At 40.1% G+C, this 15,974-nt stretch overlaps 1 protein-coding gene across 5 annotated transcripts in view; it reads left to right on the top strand.

Moving 5' to 3' along the window:
• The window catches only part of SNTG1 (syntrophin gamma 1), an 897,410-nt gene that overhangs the window by 552,104 nt on the left and 329,332 nt on the right, over positions 1 to 15,974 (top strand). For all 5 annotated transcript variants that reach the window (XM_045455364.1, XM_045455360.1, XM_045455361.1 and 2 more), the window contains one exon: positions 9,302 to 9,346. In XM_045455364.1, the coding sequence (XP_045311320.1) occupies positions 9,329 to 9,346 (18 nt within the window). In that variant the 5' untranslated portion in view covers positions 9,302 to 9,328. The remainder of the gene's footprint in view (positions 1 to 9,301; positions 9,347 to 15,974) is intronic.

Here is a 15,974-nt window from a genome sequence, read left to right as displayed (position 1 = left end):
CCTAAAACACTAGTCCTTTCCTTTGGAGGGAATGCAGAGTCCTCAAGCAATACTCACTCTTCTCCTTGATATGAGAACATTCGAACTGTCACTTAATTGCTGTGATATGAAAGTTTATATTATTTTTTAACATTTTTAATGTTTATTTATTTTTGAGAGACAGAGAGGGAGAGAGAGAGTGGGGGAGGGGCAGAGACAGAAGGAGACACAGAATCCAAAGCGGGCTCCAGGCTCTGGGCTGTCAGCACAGAGCCCGACATGGGGCTCGATCCCATGAACTGTGAGATCATGACCTGAGCCGAAGTCAGACACCTAACCAACTGAGCCACCCAGGTGCCCCAAAACTTTATATTATTAAGAAATTATATGTTAGATGAGAAAATGATGAGAGGAAAGAAAACAAAGACATTTAATACACATAGGTATACATATATATATCTTAAATATATATTATATAAATATATATTACATATATAAGCAGATATATATACATATATAATATATATGCATATTTAAACACATTGATGTGTAATGTATACTATATATTGTATAATATACTATATATGTCATATATATATGACATATATATACATATACAAACATATACATAAGGAAAAAAAAGAAGAAACACAATTATAGTCTTCTTTTCTGCAACTTAACAACGTGGTTGCAGCTGTTAATTTACACCTATCTTCTTCCACTATCCATTGCATATTCCACTGCCTCAGCAAGCACCTCAGCTGGTCCTGGTTCTTCATCTCATAGGGAGCTCCAAATTTTCATTCCAAAGGGTCTGACCCGTTAGCGGTTGTGTTTTGTTTTTTGTTTGTTTCTTTGTTTGTTGTTGTTGTTGTTGTTTTGTAGTTTTCCATTGACTTCAATCACATAGCCCTAAGGTATCTCCTATATTCCACACATATTCTTATTATCTTCATTGTGGAGTAGCAGTCCAATTTCCCTTGCAAGTCAGGATCAATCATCCCAGCCAGTAATGGAACTCCTTCTTTGCCTGTTGACTCAGTCTTGAAGAGCCTGAGTGGCTAGGCAGCAATCTTAGTTTCCAGTTCATTGGAATCAGAAGTATTTCTCCCTTTGAAACAAACACCTCTAAACCAGAGGAGCCGAAGTTCTTAGGAATGAGAAGTAAACATTTTGCTAATGGGACACTCAGGGTAATAGTGGGTGGTACCTCTTCCATTTCCTGTTTTGAATCTTGGACCCATCCAGCCTTGCTCTGGGAGAAAGAACACCATATAGTTGAGGCCAGTTCAGAGCTATATATACAGCCTTCGGGAGAGACTTACCCCAGTCTTGCAAGATATTGCCAGCTGACACTGTAATTGAGTCTTCAAAAGTCCATTACACTGTTCTATAAAGCTTGCTGTTTCAATATGGTGAGGCACATGGTTGGAACAGTAAATTCCATGAGCTTGGATCTATCCCCAAATTTAGTCACTGTTAAGTGAGTATCTTGATCAGAATCAGTGCTGTATGGAATACCAAGACAATGTAAGTCCATGGAAGGTAGTTTTGGTAAAAGGATTGCATACGGGAGGGGCACTTGGGTGGCTCAGTTGGTTAAGCATCTGACTTCGGCTCAGGTCATGATTTTACAGATCGTGAGTTTGAGCCCTGTTCAGGCTTCTTGCTGACAACCCAGAGCCCAGAGCCTGCTCTGGATTCTGTCTCCCTCTTTCCTGCCCCTTCTCTACTGGTGCTTGCTCTCTTTTAAAATAAATAAACTTAGGGACACCTTGGTGGCTCAGTCAGTTAAGTGTCTGACTCTTGGTTTCAGCTCAGGTCATGATCTCACAGTTTGTGGGTTCAAGCCCCACACTGAGCTCTGTGCTGACAGCGAGGAGCCTGCTTGGGATTCTCTCTCTCCCTCTCTCTGTTGCCCTCCCCTGCTCACTCTCTCTCAAAATAAATAAGTAAACTTAAAAATAAAGAACAAACAAAATAAACTTAAAAAAAAAAGATCACATGCAGGAAAGGCAAGTCTGTATCCAAAGTGTTTACTCCAATAAGAACAAAACATTTGCCTTTCTAATATGGAAGTAGTCCAATGTAATCAACTTGTCATCAGGTAACTGGCTAATCATCACAGGGAATGGTGCTACATCAGACTGAGCGTTGATCTCTGTTGTTGGAAGATTAGGTATTGAGCAGTGACTGTAGCCAGGTTGACCTTGGTGAGTGGGTATCCATGTTGCTGACCCATAAATATCCTCTATCTCTGCTACAGATGCCACTTTGCTCATCTGTCCACTGGGCAGTGAGTGCAGAAGTAGATGGGGGAAAAGGCTGACTGGTATTCACAGAACGGACCATCCTATTCACTTGGTTATTAAAATCTTCCTTCACTTACTTCACCCTTTAGTGAGCATTCATACGGGATACAACCATCTTTATGGGTTTTTTTTCCACTTCAGAGACTGGAAAATCTTCTCCAGACTTCCTTGTCACTAATTTGTCCAGTCACGTTTTTTCTAACTCCCTGACTATCCATCCAAACTATCGGCCATAGTCCATGAATCCGTCTACGCTCATAACTGTGTCCATTTGTCCTCCCAAGTAAAATGAACAAACGGGCGCACTGCTTAACATTCTGATAACTGGGAAGATTTCTCTTTGCCATTGCACTTCAGGAGTGTTGTAGAAAGAGGCTTTAGTGCTAAAGCCATCCAACTTTAGGTGATGCCTATACAATGTGCAGAATATCTGTAACCCAGGCCTGACTTTTCCCTTCCTCCGTCATCTGATTGTGAAGACCTCCACATGAGGCCATACATATAGGCTGGGAGAGAGAAGTCATGTGGGGCCAGGAGTGGGGGGCCATTGGAATTTGAACTGCTTCTCCATGCAACTTACTTGTGCCTTCAGAGACTGCTCAGATCCAACTATATGTGTAGAGAGCCTATACACACACACACACACACACACACACACACACACATACACACACACACGTATGTATATATATATATACTTAGAGCCCGGGCTGAAATTCACCTATAGGAACCTGCCAAAGACTGCAAACACCATCCTTATCTGCCACTGACACTCCAGGCACCTTGGATGTGCTGGAGCGTATGGCCTAAGTGCAGAGAAGCTCACACAGCAGCCTGACATGTTGCAGAGCCTTTTCTTTTCCTTGGACTCACTTGAAATTAGCAGCTTCTCAGGTCACTCAGTAAATTGACAGGAGTAGCTTACTTAGATGATGACTGCTGCCTGCAAGATTCAAAGAGTCCCTTTAGGCATTCTGCCTCTTATTTGGCTGGAGGAGGGGCCGTATACACCAACTTACCCTTCGCCTTAGAAGGGATAGCTCAACATCACCCATACCACCGGACCTCTATAAGTTTCACCGAGATAGATCATCCACAAATTTTTGGTGGATTTATGTCCCACCATCTGACACATATATCTTACCCATAAGTCTACAGTAGGTGCTGATCTGCTCACGAGGTCAAATTAGCCTAATGTCATCAAAGCAAAGGACCAGTGTGATGTCTTGTGGAAAGGAGAGGTGGTAAAGATCTTTGTAGTCTAAATTATAACATTGCTGGAGGTTGATATACCCTGAGGTAGGACAGTGAAGCTATATTTCTGGTAAGCAGACTCCTTCTGGTGAGCTTATGGACAAGTATTGAGGAGAAAAGCATCTGCCAGATCATTAGCTGCAGAGCAGGTACCAGAGGTTGTGTTAATTTGCTCAAGAAAAGAACCATACCTGGTACCACAGCTCAGTTGGACTCGTCACCTGGTTAAACTTCTGACATTCCACTGTCATTTTCAAGACCATTTATTTTTCTGGACTAGCCAAATAGGTGAATTGAGTGGGAATGTACCGGGAATCACTACCTCTATATTCTTGGACTTCTTGATGGTAGCATTAATATCTGTAATCCTTGCAGAAATGCAGTAATGTTTTCCTATTTGTCTTGGCAGAGACAGTTCCAGAGGCTTCCACTTGGCCTGTTCTATCATCATAGCCCTCACTCCCCAGAATAAGAAACAATGTAGGTATTCTACCAGTTGCTAAGTAGGTCTACTTAAATTGTGTATTCTGAGGCTCTGGCAGTAACCACGGGATGGGTTCAGGAGTCCCAGAACTCACTGTGAGATGGGCCTGAGCTATAATTCCACTTACCACCTAACCTTCATAAGCTCCCCACACTAACTGAGGTAACTGTTTTGGTTTGGGATCTCCTGGAATTAAGTGTCACATCAGTTAAGAGTTGGTATCAAGTAGTCCTTGAAAAGTCTGATTATTTCCCATTCTTCAATGAACAGTTATCCTGGTAAAAGACGTATGTGCTTTTGAGGAAAGCTGTGAAAAAGGTGAACCAGGCCCCCTTTTCAAAGGTATCTGGCCTCCCCTTCTTCACTGGGGTTCTGGGCCTATAAAGTGGCTCAAGCCTGGGAATTGATTGAAGGTCCATGACTGTTTTGGTGAATCAGGTTAGATTGTGCCCTGGACCTAAAATTCTGCTTTTTAAATTCCAGTTAAAAAATAAATAGGCCTCCCATCTATTTCAACTTTAGGAACACGTAATCGGCTTGCCGAGGTGATAGGTTTCTGAGAGTCAGGCTATTCTGATTACTGCTTAGAAGGCTCTGATGCCCATTCTGGTAACCATACCCACTTTACCTTTGGTACGTAAGTGTTGCCACGTGGCCCCTGCCACCCCAGGATCCAATTAGTCCCCTGCATTTAAGGCTCCAGTTCAGCAGCAGCACTTTTCACTGTAGCTGCTAACCTACAGAGGTGACCACAGAACTCTTCGGCAGTGTTGGTTTCCTACAGCCAATTCCTGTCTCACAGTCATGGTAAGAGGTGTGGGTGAGCAGCTTGCCCACTCTGGCACCCCAATCCCCCTAAACCTTTGAATCCCTTCCTCTACATTCAACCACATTTCCAACTCTAGTGTCGTGGGCCATCTTCCAGTCCATGTTTTAGCCAATCCGCCAAACAAACTGGTAGAGCCCTGCTAATCCCACAAGGTAAACCATTAAATCCAGAATCTCTGTTTCGTGGGGCCATGTCAGTAAATTTGGCCTAATTCAACTTTATGTGCCTTCCACCATTATCCCATATTCCTTATGTGTGTGTGTGTGTTTATTTATTTTTGATATAGACAGAGTGCGAGCAGGCAGGGGCAGAGAGAGAGGGAGAGAGAGACTCCCAAGTAGGCTCCGTGCTTGTCAGCGCAGGGCCCGATGCAGGGTTGGAACTCACGAACTGTGAGATCGTGACCTGAGCCGAAATCAAGAGTTGGATGCTTCACCGACTGAGTCACCCAGGCGCCCCCCATCCTACATCCTTAACATCTATCTCAACACACATTCCTCAGAATTCTGTCTGTAGAAATTGAAAAAAGAAATCATTTTGCATAGGCGTATCCAGTGCTGATACTTTATATATTTCTGTAGCTGTACTAGTGTTGTCTTTCATACTGGAAATAGAGTCACTGGTGCCTTTAAATCTAATCAGAAGAGAGAACAATTCTGGAAACTCCAGTACCAATTCACACAACTTCTCCTTAAAGGTTCTATTCCTCTAAAACCACTCTTGGTTCCAGAATCTGTCAGTTAGGATTCTCCAGACAAACAGAACCCCTATGTATGTATGTACACAAACATATATACATACACATAAATATAAATATTTATGTATGCATATGGAGCCACACACACACACATACACACACACGTGTGAAGAGAGAGATTTTAAGGAATTGGCGACATGACTTGGTGGCTGGCAAGTCTGAAAGCTTTACATCAGCCTGGCAGGCTGGAACTCTCAGGCAGAAGTTGATAGTGCCGTCTTCAGGCCGATTTCTTTCTTCAGAGAATCCTCAGCATTTGCTTTTAAGGCCCTCTGACTTATTGGATAAGGCTGATGCATTTATGAGGATAATTTCCTATAATTAAAGTAAGTCGATTATAGATATTATCCACATGTACAAAGTTTTTCATGGCATAACCTAGATCAGATTTTGGTTGACTAACTGAGGACTATACCGTAGTCAATTTGACACATAAAGTTAACTCTTACAAATACCAAGCCTTTTTTATTCCAGAGTCTGCAGGTTGGCTGTCAGTAAGTCTATTTAGGTAGGGCGTGAGGGTGTCTCTGCTTCACCCTATGTTCTGTGGGCCATTTAGGAAAGTTTTCCTTTATGTATGTCATTTCGGGGCCGGGCTAAGTGGAGGGCGGCTTCTTGAGAAGGCTCTTCTCATGCAAGAAAGACCAGAGAGCAGGTGGGAACATGTGAGGCCATTAAAGAAACCAATATATGGTCACTTCACTATTGGCAGGAGCAAGTCACATGGTCAAGTCCAGAGTCAATGTATGGACAAGCCACGCTCTCCATGATAAATATATGGCATGGAAGAGGATGCCAGGAAAGATAGAGAATCTGGGTCAATCATTCAACCTTCCACAAGTATTTGCATATGGTAGCTTAGAGTTATTTACAGCCTTGACATCTTTTATTGTATCTGTAGAGAACTACGAGTTATCAGTATCACTTTCACCCAAATGATAGTGTTCATCTAAAAGATATTCTTTTGCTGTGGTGTTTCATTTTTCAAACCTATTTCTATTTGTTACTAAGTCAGATACTTTATTATGGATATATTTGCTATTTGATGAAGGCTGCCCCCAACTAAATATAATTTATTTCTGACATCATAGGTTGGTTTTATATAAAAGGGAAGAAGCTAAAGGGATCAGGTAGAGTTATATGTTTGCTTTCACTTGGAGGAACAGGTGGAGGTTTAGTCTAATTTTGCCTGGATAAATATTACTGTGGTGCACCCTTAGGATAAATATTACTATGGTGTACCCTTACAACATGGGTTATCATGTGCACGTGTACTTCCTTGCTGGAAATAAATAAATGGGGGAGGAAGAGGCATATCTTTTATCCAGAGTAATTTCATATAATTCATGTAGACACTTCACCCTCAAGGAAGGAAAACATACCTCTCCACTTCTTAAGTAGAAGCTGCTTATAGTGACTTCCAGCCAAAGAGTAAAGTGTGGAGAGAGGGGGAAAAAGAGTAACTTACCGGTGGGGAAACCTGACACTCTCCCAGCCGGGAGGTCAAGGTCAACCTCCCCAGTGAGAAGTCCTGTTGACAGTGTGAACCTGTCATATGGTGGTGAAATGGCATTTATCTCTGTGGCATCCTCCCCAGATCTCTTAGCTCTAGTATAATCATGAGAAAAACATCAGAATAATCCCAATGGAAGTACACTCTACAAATCACTGACTAGTACTCCTCAAAACTGCCAAAGTCATTTAAAAAAAAAAAAAAAACAAGGTCTGAGAAACAGTCACAGCCAAGAGGAACCTGAGATGTGGTGAAGAAATATAAGGCAGTGTCTAATGCAAGATGTTAATAATAGGGAAAAAAGAGCGTGGGGTGTATGGGACTCACCTTGCCATTTTCACAATATTTATGTAAATGTAAAGCTGTTCTGACATAAAAGTTTATAGAAAAAAAGGCTCAAAATATTTGAGACGAAAGAACTGAACAGATTTTACTCCAATTTTTAAATTTATGGTCACTGAAAACAGTTTTATTATAGCTATGATATTTATTGTTACCTACTAATTAAGTTGTTTTAAATCTCATAATTTTTTCTGGAAGAAACATCTGATGTTACGACCTAAGTTAACTTTGATAAACGTAATAGAAGTTTCAGTAAAAAGAAGGAAAATGTTAAAAGTGATGTAGGCACAGTGTAGCGATGTAGGCACAGTGCTCCATATTATTAATAATGATGTCTTATATGAACTGTAATATTCAGCATATGAAACTAACTATGAGATTACATTTAGACACATGGCTAAATAGCCCATCTATTTCTCGAGTAGCTTTTCAGTAGCAGAAATTGGTCTTGGAGATACCGGGTTTTTATATAATCAATAAATATTGAAATTCTACTTTTATGGTAAAGGAATAACTTTCTGTCAGTGTTGGAGATAAAAAGATATTTATAGTTTCTTCAAGCACAGTTTTTAAGAGCAATGTTGAAAAATAATCGTTAAGGCTAACAACCAATTTCTCACGGAGATCCAAGCATTTAGTAACTTATATCATCAAATTGTAATTTTTAGTACCCAATTGCCTTTCCTTTGCAAATGACTTGTTGTTACCTAGCCTTCTTATCATCAGCTTGCTGATGCGTGCCAATAAAGTGGATCCAGGCCCGCAACCCGCAAAATGTACTGAGGGAAAATACTCAGTACATTATGCTGCCTGTTCAGTTAACTGTTGAAAATGGTCAGCCTCTTTTCTTTCAGAGGCAGTAGGAATCATCCAGTGAGAGCATCAGTGAACTTCTTGTTCCGGTTCACCCACACTTACTTGATCAAGTGTTTATCATCTAGTACAACAGAAAATGACAAAGAGGGAAAAAACAGGTTAATGTTTCAAGGATTCAGAGGAGGAATAATTTTGAGGAGCCCAGTCTTCTAATGCGGAATTCACCATGCACTTTACTTTGAAGTCTCATTTACCTAAGCTCTATTGTATTTTGGTGCTGCAATTTTTTCGTTGTGTCAGGGCATCAGTTTTCTATGACGGCCCTCAGTTTTATTAAGTTGACCACATAACTAAAATAAAATTCTCTAAAATCGTTTAAAAAAAAACCCACATATGCATTTATACTTAAATCTGTGCTCACAATTTAGGTATTATAATAACCAGAAAATGAAACTGTGCCAGATATTTCATACATCGATTTATCTTAATATTATTCACTCTGATAAACAGCTTGTTTCCTTACATCATACTGTTTGTGAATAAAATTGTAAGTTCCAGAGAGGATTATTCATGCATGTAGCTGTTTAATTAGAAAGAGAAAGATTAGTCAACCTTTTTTCAAGAGATAACCGAATGAAAGGCAACTTTTAATTACTCCTTTGAAGGGTCTTTCCCAGTTGCAAACTCAGGTTTCAAAACGAACTCTGGGAATGAGCGAACGCTGCAGAGGGGAGATTGATCCTATCATAGATCCTGTCTGAATGCTTGGTGGAGTGGGTCAGACCAAACCCTGGCAGTATGTCTGTGCTTCACAGCATAGGGAGGGGTTAACACTTTATTTTTCGCTTCCTTCCTCTGTCTTCACTGCACCCGGGGAGTTCTTGTCCCTTACAGGTGGCTGTAAACACAGCTGGCCCCTAGGATCCGCTGCATAATTGCTTACACTTTATCAGCAGTCTGCACGCTTAACACTCGACGCGGTGCTTGATGGCTTACCATTTTTCTGTCTTTTCAGACGACATCCTTTGCGGTGCCCTGGCACATGGATTTCAGGGAAGAGGTACGTTCAACGGCTTTCTGCTTTTCGAATAAGGAAAACAGGTTGTAAAGGGGACACGCTGGGCCCTCCTTCACGTGAGTGGAGCACTGCTTGTGGCGCAGGGATGGGCGACGGGTTCATTGCATGTCCAGGGTCTGATCTGTTTCTGCAAGACTAAAAAGCCAAAGAGTGCCTGGGGAGGACCCGGACTTTCGCGCTTCCTTAAGAAGAAGACTGGAGCGTATTTGGTTTGATTAAATTGCCCTTCTCCATAAACTCTGCGCTCGCTGCATGATTTCAGGTAGTAGGAGTACTGGAAGGAATTCTTTTCACATAAATGGTTATAGATTAGAAGACATCTGAAGTCCCTTTCAGCACTAAAATCCTATGCTTTTATGATTCCAATATTATTTAAGTATTTCAATATTATTTGAGTATTAGTACATGGCGATCCGGATTCTCTGTAGAGAAGCAGCTCGGTGTGAGTTAAAGTGACACATTGCTCTTTCAAGGGTATTAAAGGCCATTCAAGTGTGTGGTCAGTGGTGCATGGAGTTAGGCCCCAGGGGATGTAACTGTTCTATTTTAGGAAAAAAACACTGTGAGATGTCACTTGTTAAGTTTCTCGCAAAAATATCTTCTTTGAAAAACTATTTGTCACGGTTGGTTCAAAGTTTAGAACATAATTAAGAAAATGAATAACTGCTTTTATATGTTTAATACTTAAGCTCTTTACTTTCCAAAGGATTTTCTTTATGCTAGTACATTTCAGATTACATTATAGTTATTTATTTACAAACCTCTCTTCAGGCGACACTAAAAATCATAACGTCAGAGTGTATAATTTATTCATCCTTTTAACCCAGTACCTATCAGTTCACGCTTTTAAAAAAACAATTAATGCTTTAGAAACTTAAGTTTAGAAGCATGAGTTTAAATCTGTGCCTGTTAAATACACAGTATCATACTCTTAATTTTGGATATAATAAGTCGACCGTTTCCATCTCAGTTTTTGTTCTTATGTTTTGGGCAGTAGAGCATTCATTGAAATATTTGTGTGAATGAGATAAAAATGAAAAAAAAAAAACATATGAGATTCATGTGGGAGAGACAGGATGTGGCCAAGTACTGTTTGAACACATGGTTTACCTTGGATCTCAGAGGCTGAGCTAAGATAGACTTCTCAGACCTTTTTTTTTTTTTTGTTTTTAAACAAAATTATTTGATTCATTGGTTTGGAATATATATCAGGTTCCATTTAAGGGTCAGAGATTTATTTTACAATGATAATTGTATTCGTGGGAATATAGAACTATGGGATCCTCTAAACATGAGCAAATCCCCCAGCCGATGAACCAAAGTCACTGAGTTTGCCTGAAATTTACAGTCTTAGAACATTCAAATGGACAGGAACCATAAAGACAATTTAGTTTAACACTCTCACTTTGAGAGGTTTTATGAAATTCTGAGTGCCATTTAATTAATTAGATAAAAGCAAAAGTGTAATGTAGAGCTTGGAATTCCTGAGTCTACGTTGGAGCCTTTTTCTGAATGATGTTGCTGGAAATGAGAACATAGTCAAAGGCATATTAAATAAAACTTGTTTTCTCTTGACTGTTAGTAAGCTATTAAAGATGAAAATCTGACTCTCATGTCCATCAGACAGATCTAGCTAGATTATAACCATGTACATATGGGGAAGTCTCTTCTTTGAAAAGAAACAGAACTATGTCCAGATAAGTTCCATTCAGGATATCTTAATTTTCTAACACAGATCCTTTGTAAAAGAAAGGTCGATTTATTAAGAAGGTTCTCCTCTTAAAAAGAAACAGTCTATAAAATGCAAAAGTGAAGATAGAGAATAAATCCACAATTTATAGGAAAAGTCACATGTTATGGGCAGGAATAATTACTGATTTTCTACTTTTAGAAGTGTCCTCAAAATAATGATGTGGTCAGGAAGCCAATACACTATCTTTAGTCTAAGTGTTCCTCAGATTTCATTTCCACATCGATATCCCATAAAATACGATCCACAACTCAGTGTTGACCATGGAAATACATATTTTTATAACATATATTTAATAATTCAATAACTTATTTACATATATAACTTAATTTAGTCCCTCAAGTAATAGAATAGAATGTGTGACTGTAATTCAATCAACGCATCGTGAAAGAAATCCTACTATCGATGAAATACTGTACTAGCTCTACAAATCAACACTCCTTAATTATAAAAACAGTAATAACTTATTACTAAGATCTTCTCATGATAACAAAATATATGATGAAGCTAAATACTGTGATACAGAACAGAATGTTACTGAAGTCACTACATGATGACACGATTCTGGTTAATTGTTAGGCGGATATATTTATTCAAAGAAAACCCAGAGTTCAGAAAAGGAAGCACCTGTCTTCGGATGGAGTAGTCTCGGAAAGCCTCAAGGCAAAGTGACTCTTGTACTAGTCGTTGACAAATGGAAGAATGTAGCCATGGAGAAGGCCATGAATGGAAGTAATCCTAGAAAGCAGGGCAAGTGCAGTTGGAGGCAGATTGCATCCAATGGCCTTTCCTGCCATGTTGCTATAATATGGTAGAGTATAAGCAACTACACATCACTTAAAGCTATAAGTATACAGAACAAATTAAGTTATACTTGACAACCAAAATATGGAAGTACCAAGGACACTTGCAAAACTATGTGCAAGGCATGACATAGTCTCTGCCCAGTTCCTTGTGGTTTGTATTTTTTTATGTCTGATATTGCACATTTTATATTTTTATTTTTTAAACATTTATGTATGTATGTATGTATGTATGTATTGAGAGACAGAGAGAGAGAGAATCCCAGACAGGTTCTATGCTGACAGCACAGAGCTCAACGTGGGGCTCAATCTCTTGGGAGGTTCTGACCTGAGTCGAAATCAAGAGTCGGCCACTCAACTGACTGAGCCACCCAGGCGCCCCACAAATTTTATACTTCAAGATTAAAGGAACATAGATTTTAAAGTTTCATGAAAACGACATGTTGTGTTCTTTCGATGTCTAGAACCCCAATTAAAGAGGCCTTAACTTTTAAGTGTCAAAGAAATTATAGTCCATTTTTTAAAGTTCCAAGATAGGAAGATTAAGCTCAAGATAAATTCTTCATAAGTTTAAAACAGAGTAAATCCATGTAAATTCATAAACACATTTCATTGATTTACAGAAAGCAAGTCAATGACTAGATTTTTAAGTATTGCCTGTTAAATAATTAAGAAGCATGGCCTTTTAATATTCCTCTAAGCAAACAAAATGGATTTTGTAAAATCCCTCTGCACTATTGGATCACCCACATCAGGCACAGGAAAACAACATTTGAATTTAATTCATTTTTTTATGAATCATCCCTTTAACATTTCAAGTTTTCTGTATGTTTTACAATTCATGTAATATACTGTACATGTCTATATAGAGCACCTACATTTCTTCCCTACACTGTCCACACAGTTTGAAGAGCAATGATGGTGATGTTAATAAACAAACAGAAGATGAATGCAGTTCTTCAGTTTATACTAAAATGTGCAGCCAATAATTCTCTAGGAGATTTTTTATTGTTCAGCCGTCTGGGTGCACAGATGTAAAGACCGTGGCTGGACTCTCTTAGGTTGTGCGGCTAGAGCGGTCGCTCTCACGGTCCTGGTTCCCGTTCTTTTTTGTTTGTTTGTTTAATTTTTTTTTAAATGTTTACTTATTTTTGACAGAGAGAGAGAGAGAGAGAGAGAGAGAGAGAGCATGAGGAGGGACGGGCAGAGAGCGAGGGAAACACAGAATCCAAAGTGGGCTCCAGGCTCCGAGCTGTCAGCGCAGAGCCCAATGTGGGGCTCGAACTCACAAACCATGAATTCATGACCTGAGCCGAAGTCAGATACTCAACCGACTGAGCCACCCAGGTGCCCCTCCTGGTTCCCATTCTTATTGGAAGCAATCCAGGGGGGATGAGACCGTTTAGATCAAGCCTCTCCCAGTATCAGACAGTGTCCTATGCGGCCCCCATAGCTCGTCTTTGATGGGACAATCCGCAGGTCAGCATGGCCTCACTCACTTTAACCCCCCCTCCCCCACAGTGGTCATTGCTTTGATACAGGAGGAACAGCTGCTTCAAGATGATGTCCTTCTTTGCATTCCCCTAGGAAATTCTTGGTGACCCTCTAGTCACCAAGAGCACTTTTGCTACCGCCTGGTGAGAGACACTGATGGCCATGTCATTGCATTCAGGAGGATCGGGGGAGGCATCCCTCAACTAATCCGTGCACGAGGGAAACCAGAGCAAGTAGCTAAGAGCGCCGCATCTGGAGCCCAGCAGTCTGGGTTCCAATCCTGCCTTCCACTCACCTCTGCTGCTCTGCTCTTTTCCTGTCTATGAAACAACTTGCACTGGGTTGTCAGGAGGATCAAATGAAATAATATTTCTGGGCACACAGTAGCACTATGCAAGTGACTAGTAAACAATGGAAAGCCACACGGCCACGTTTCACTAGAGATGATACCGGCCCAGCGGAGCTGCTCTGAATCAGAAGGGTACCCAGTTTTTCATCCACGGTCGCAGCTCTGCTTCTAATGCAGTGGTTGACCAAGCGCCAACATTTTCTGCTCCAGCTCTATACTTGTGTCAACAAAAACCGCGCTGTAACTTTCCCAGTTCCTATCCGCCTCCTGCTCTGCCATAAGAAATACATTTATCAAACATAAATCCCTGTTCAGGTTTCTCTGGGGCATCTCCGATACCTTTAACCGCCGGGGACATCACACCAGGGCCTTGACCTTCCTCCTCTACACCTGGCACCTCTCCTCCCTCTGCCTCTGTCGGATCGTTGCAGACTTAGCATCGGGGATGCATGTTCGTGCTTCTCTCTTCTTCTGGCATCGTGTCGGCTCTCCAATCTCACACTTTCCTATCTTTACTCATTCTTCCTCCTTGAATCAAATAGCTGTCGCCTCCTCTAATTATTATTTTCTTATTTTTCAAGACAAACTGTATGTTTTTATATAGTCAAAGGTGTCTTTAACACCTCCCTCCCTCGAGAAGACTTAATTCTTCTCTCCATGTTGCTCCCATATCAGATACCACAGTGCATTTTGTGGACATATGCATATTTTTGTAAGTAAGAATACTCTGAGGTCAGAGACTATTGTCCGATTCACGTCTGACTCACTCTCACATTTTTTTTGGCCAAAAAAACTATTTGCAAAATTTGCAGTATTTGCAAAATGGATGTATGCATGGGATTTTAAATGTATTTGCATGCACACAGCTGAGTTTTTATAATCAGATATATGTATCATCTCTTACCCCTAGAGACTATATTTTAAGTTGAATTTGTTGTTAGCTTTGTGAGTCCCTTTTTTCTTTTTTCTCCAAACAGCTATTTATTGGGGTGCGTGTGTGTGTGTGTGTGTGTGTGTGTGTGTGTGTGTATTCATTCTAACAAAATCTGCTTCGTTCTTTGTTTTCTTTAATTCTGTCTTCCCAGGACCCAAATCTGAGCTCAAAGTCTGTATTTTGTTTTGCAGACAACTATCTAATAATGAGGGGGCATTTTATACATTATTTGAGTGAATGGAGCTCTGACCACATCAGACGTAATGACAGAAGTCTCATAGCTGTGTTTTTGTCCCTCAAACTTTCCCTGGATGATCTTTGATATCTCTTTGATGTGTAACAATAATGTATTGATGGGCTCTCAGGGAAAACCCCTTTTTTCATCCTCACATCGAGACAGCATTATTTGTGATTGCCAGCCATTCCATTACACTTCGGGGAGAAAATTGGCCCGAATGTACTGTACATTAAAAAATCAGCAAATGTGCTCAATTATGTTCACTTGGCTTTGATATTATTTTATATCTTCCTCTTCCCCATGCCATCTCAGAGTGGTGCCCAGCCAAGATCACATTGTAAGCATGAAAGACTTTTCTCTGTGAAAAATGTAGAAAATTATGTTCTATATTAAGGAAAATAGAATTTGCTTTTGCTGAAATATTTTTGTCCTCGAGACACATCCACTTGAGTTATGCTCTAGAATAGACTAATCGACACAATTTACTGAGTGTCTGCAGCACACCAGTCCCATAAAGGAGGAAAGCACACCATCCTTGGTCCCAGAAGAAGCTTGTTTTTCCCTAAAAGATATCAAAACCCTTACAAAATAATATATGGGGTGTAATGGCATGTATTAGCACATGGAATAAAGCAGTTTGCAGAAAGAATTGTTTTTAGAGGCCGCGGTATCTAAGTATATTCTCATTTACATTATGAAACATTCTTTTAAAGAAACATACTCCTGGAGACCCACATGTGAATTTGTATTCCAAGAGAAAGCCTGGCATTATTGCCCGGGATTTTGTGCTCATTAAATACTAAGGGTAAATATGTATTTCTGTGTACTTATCCATTTATCCAAATTAAGAATGGCTCAATACTTATGAAATGAAAATGTAATTGCCAAGGTAGCCATTGTTCCTGTTGACTTTTTGGTGCAGAATAGCAGCCAGGGATGATTTTCTGTCTCAGAAGAATTTCCGTTTGTATTTCTGATGAACAGGAACCTTCAGTGCTCTTGCTAGGGAGCATATTTCTGTGGATCTGGGTGAGTGTTATAC

This window comes from Leopardus geoffroyi, chromosome C3, assembly GCF_018350155.1.
Source record: "Leopardus geoffroyi isolate Oge1 chromosome C3, O.geoffroyi_Oge1_pat1.0, whole genome shotgun sequence".
In the NCBI taxonomy this organism is placed as follows: Eukaryota; Metazoa; Chordata; class Mammalia; order Carnivora; family Felidae; genus Leopardus; species Leopardus geoffroyi.
This window is presented reverse-complemented; position numbering and strand designations above follow the sequence as displayed.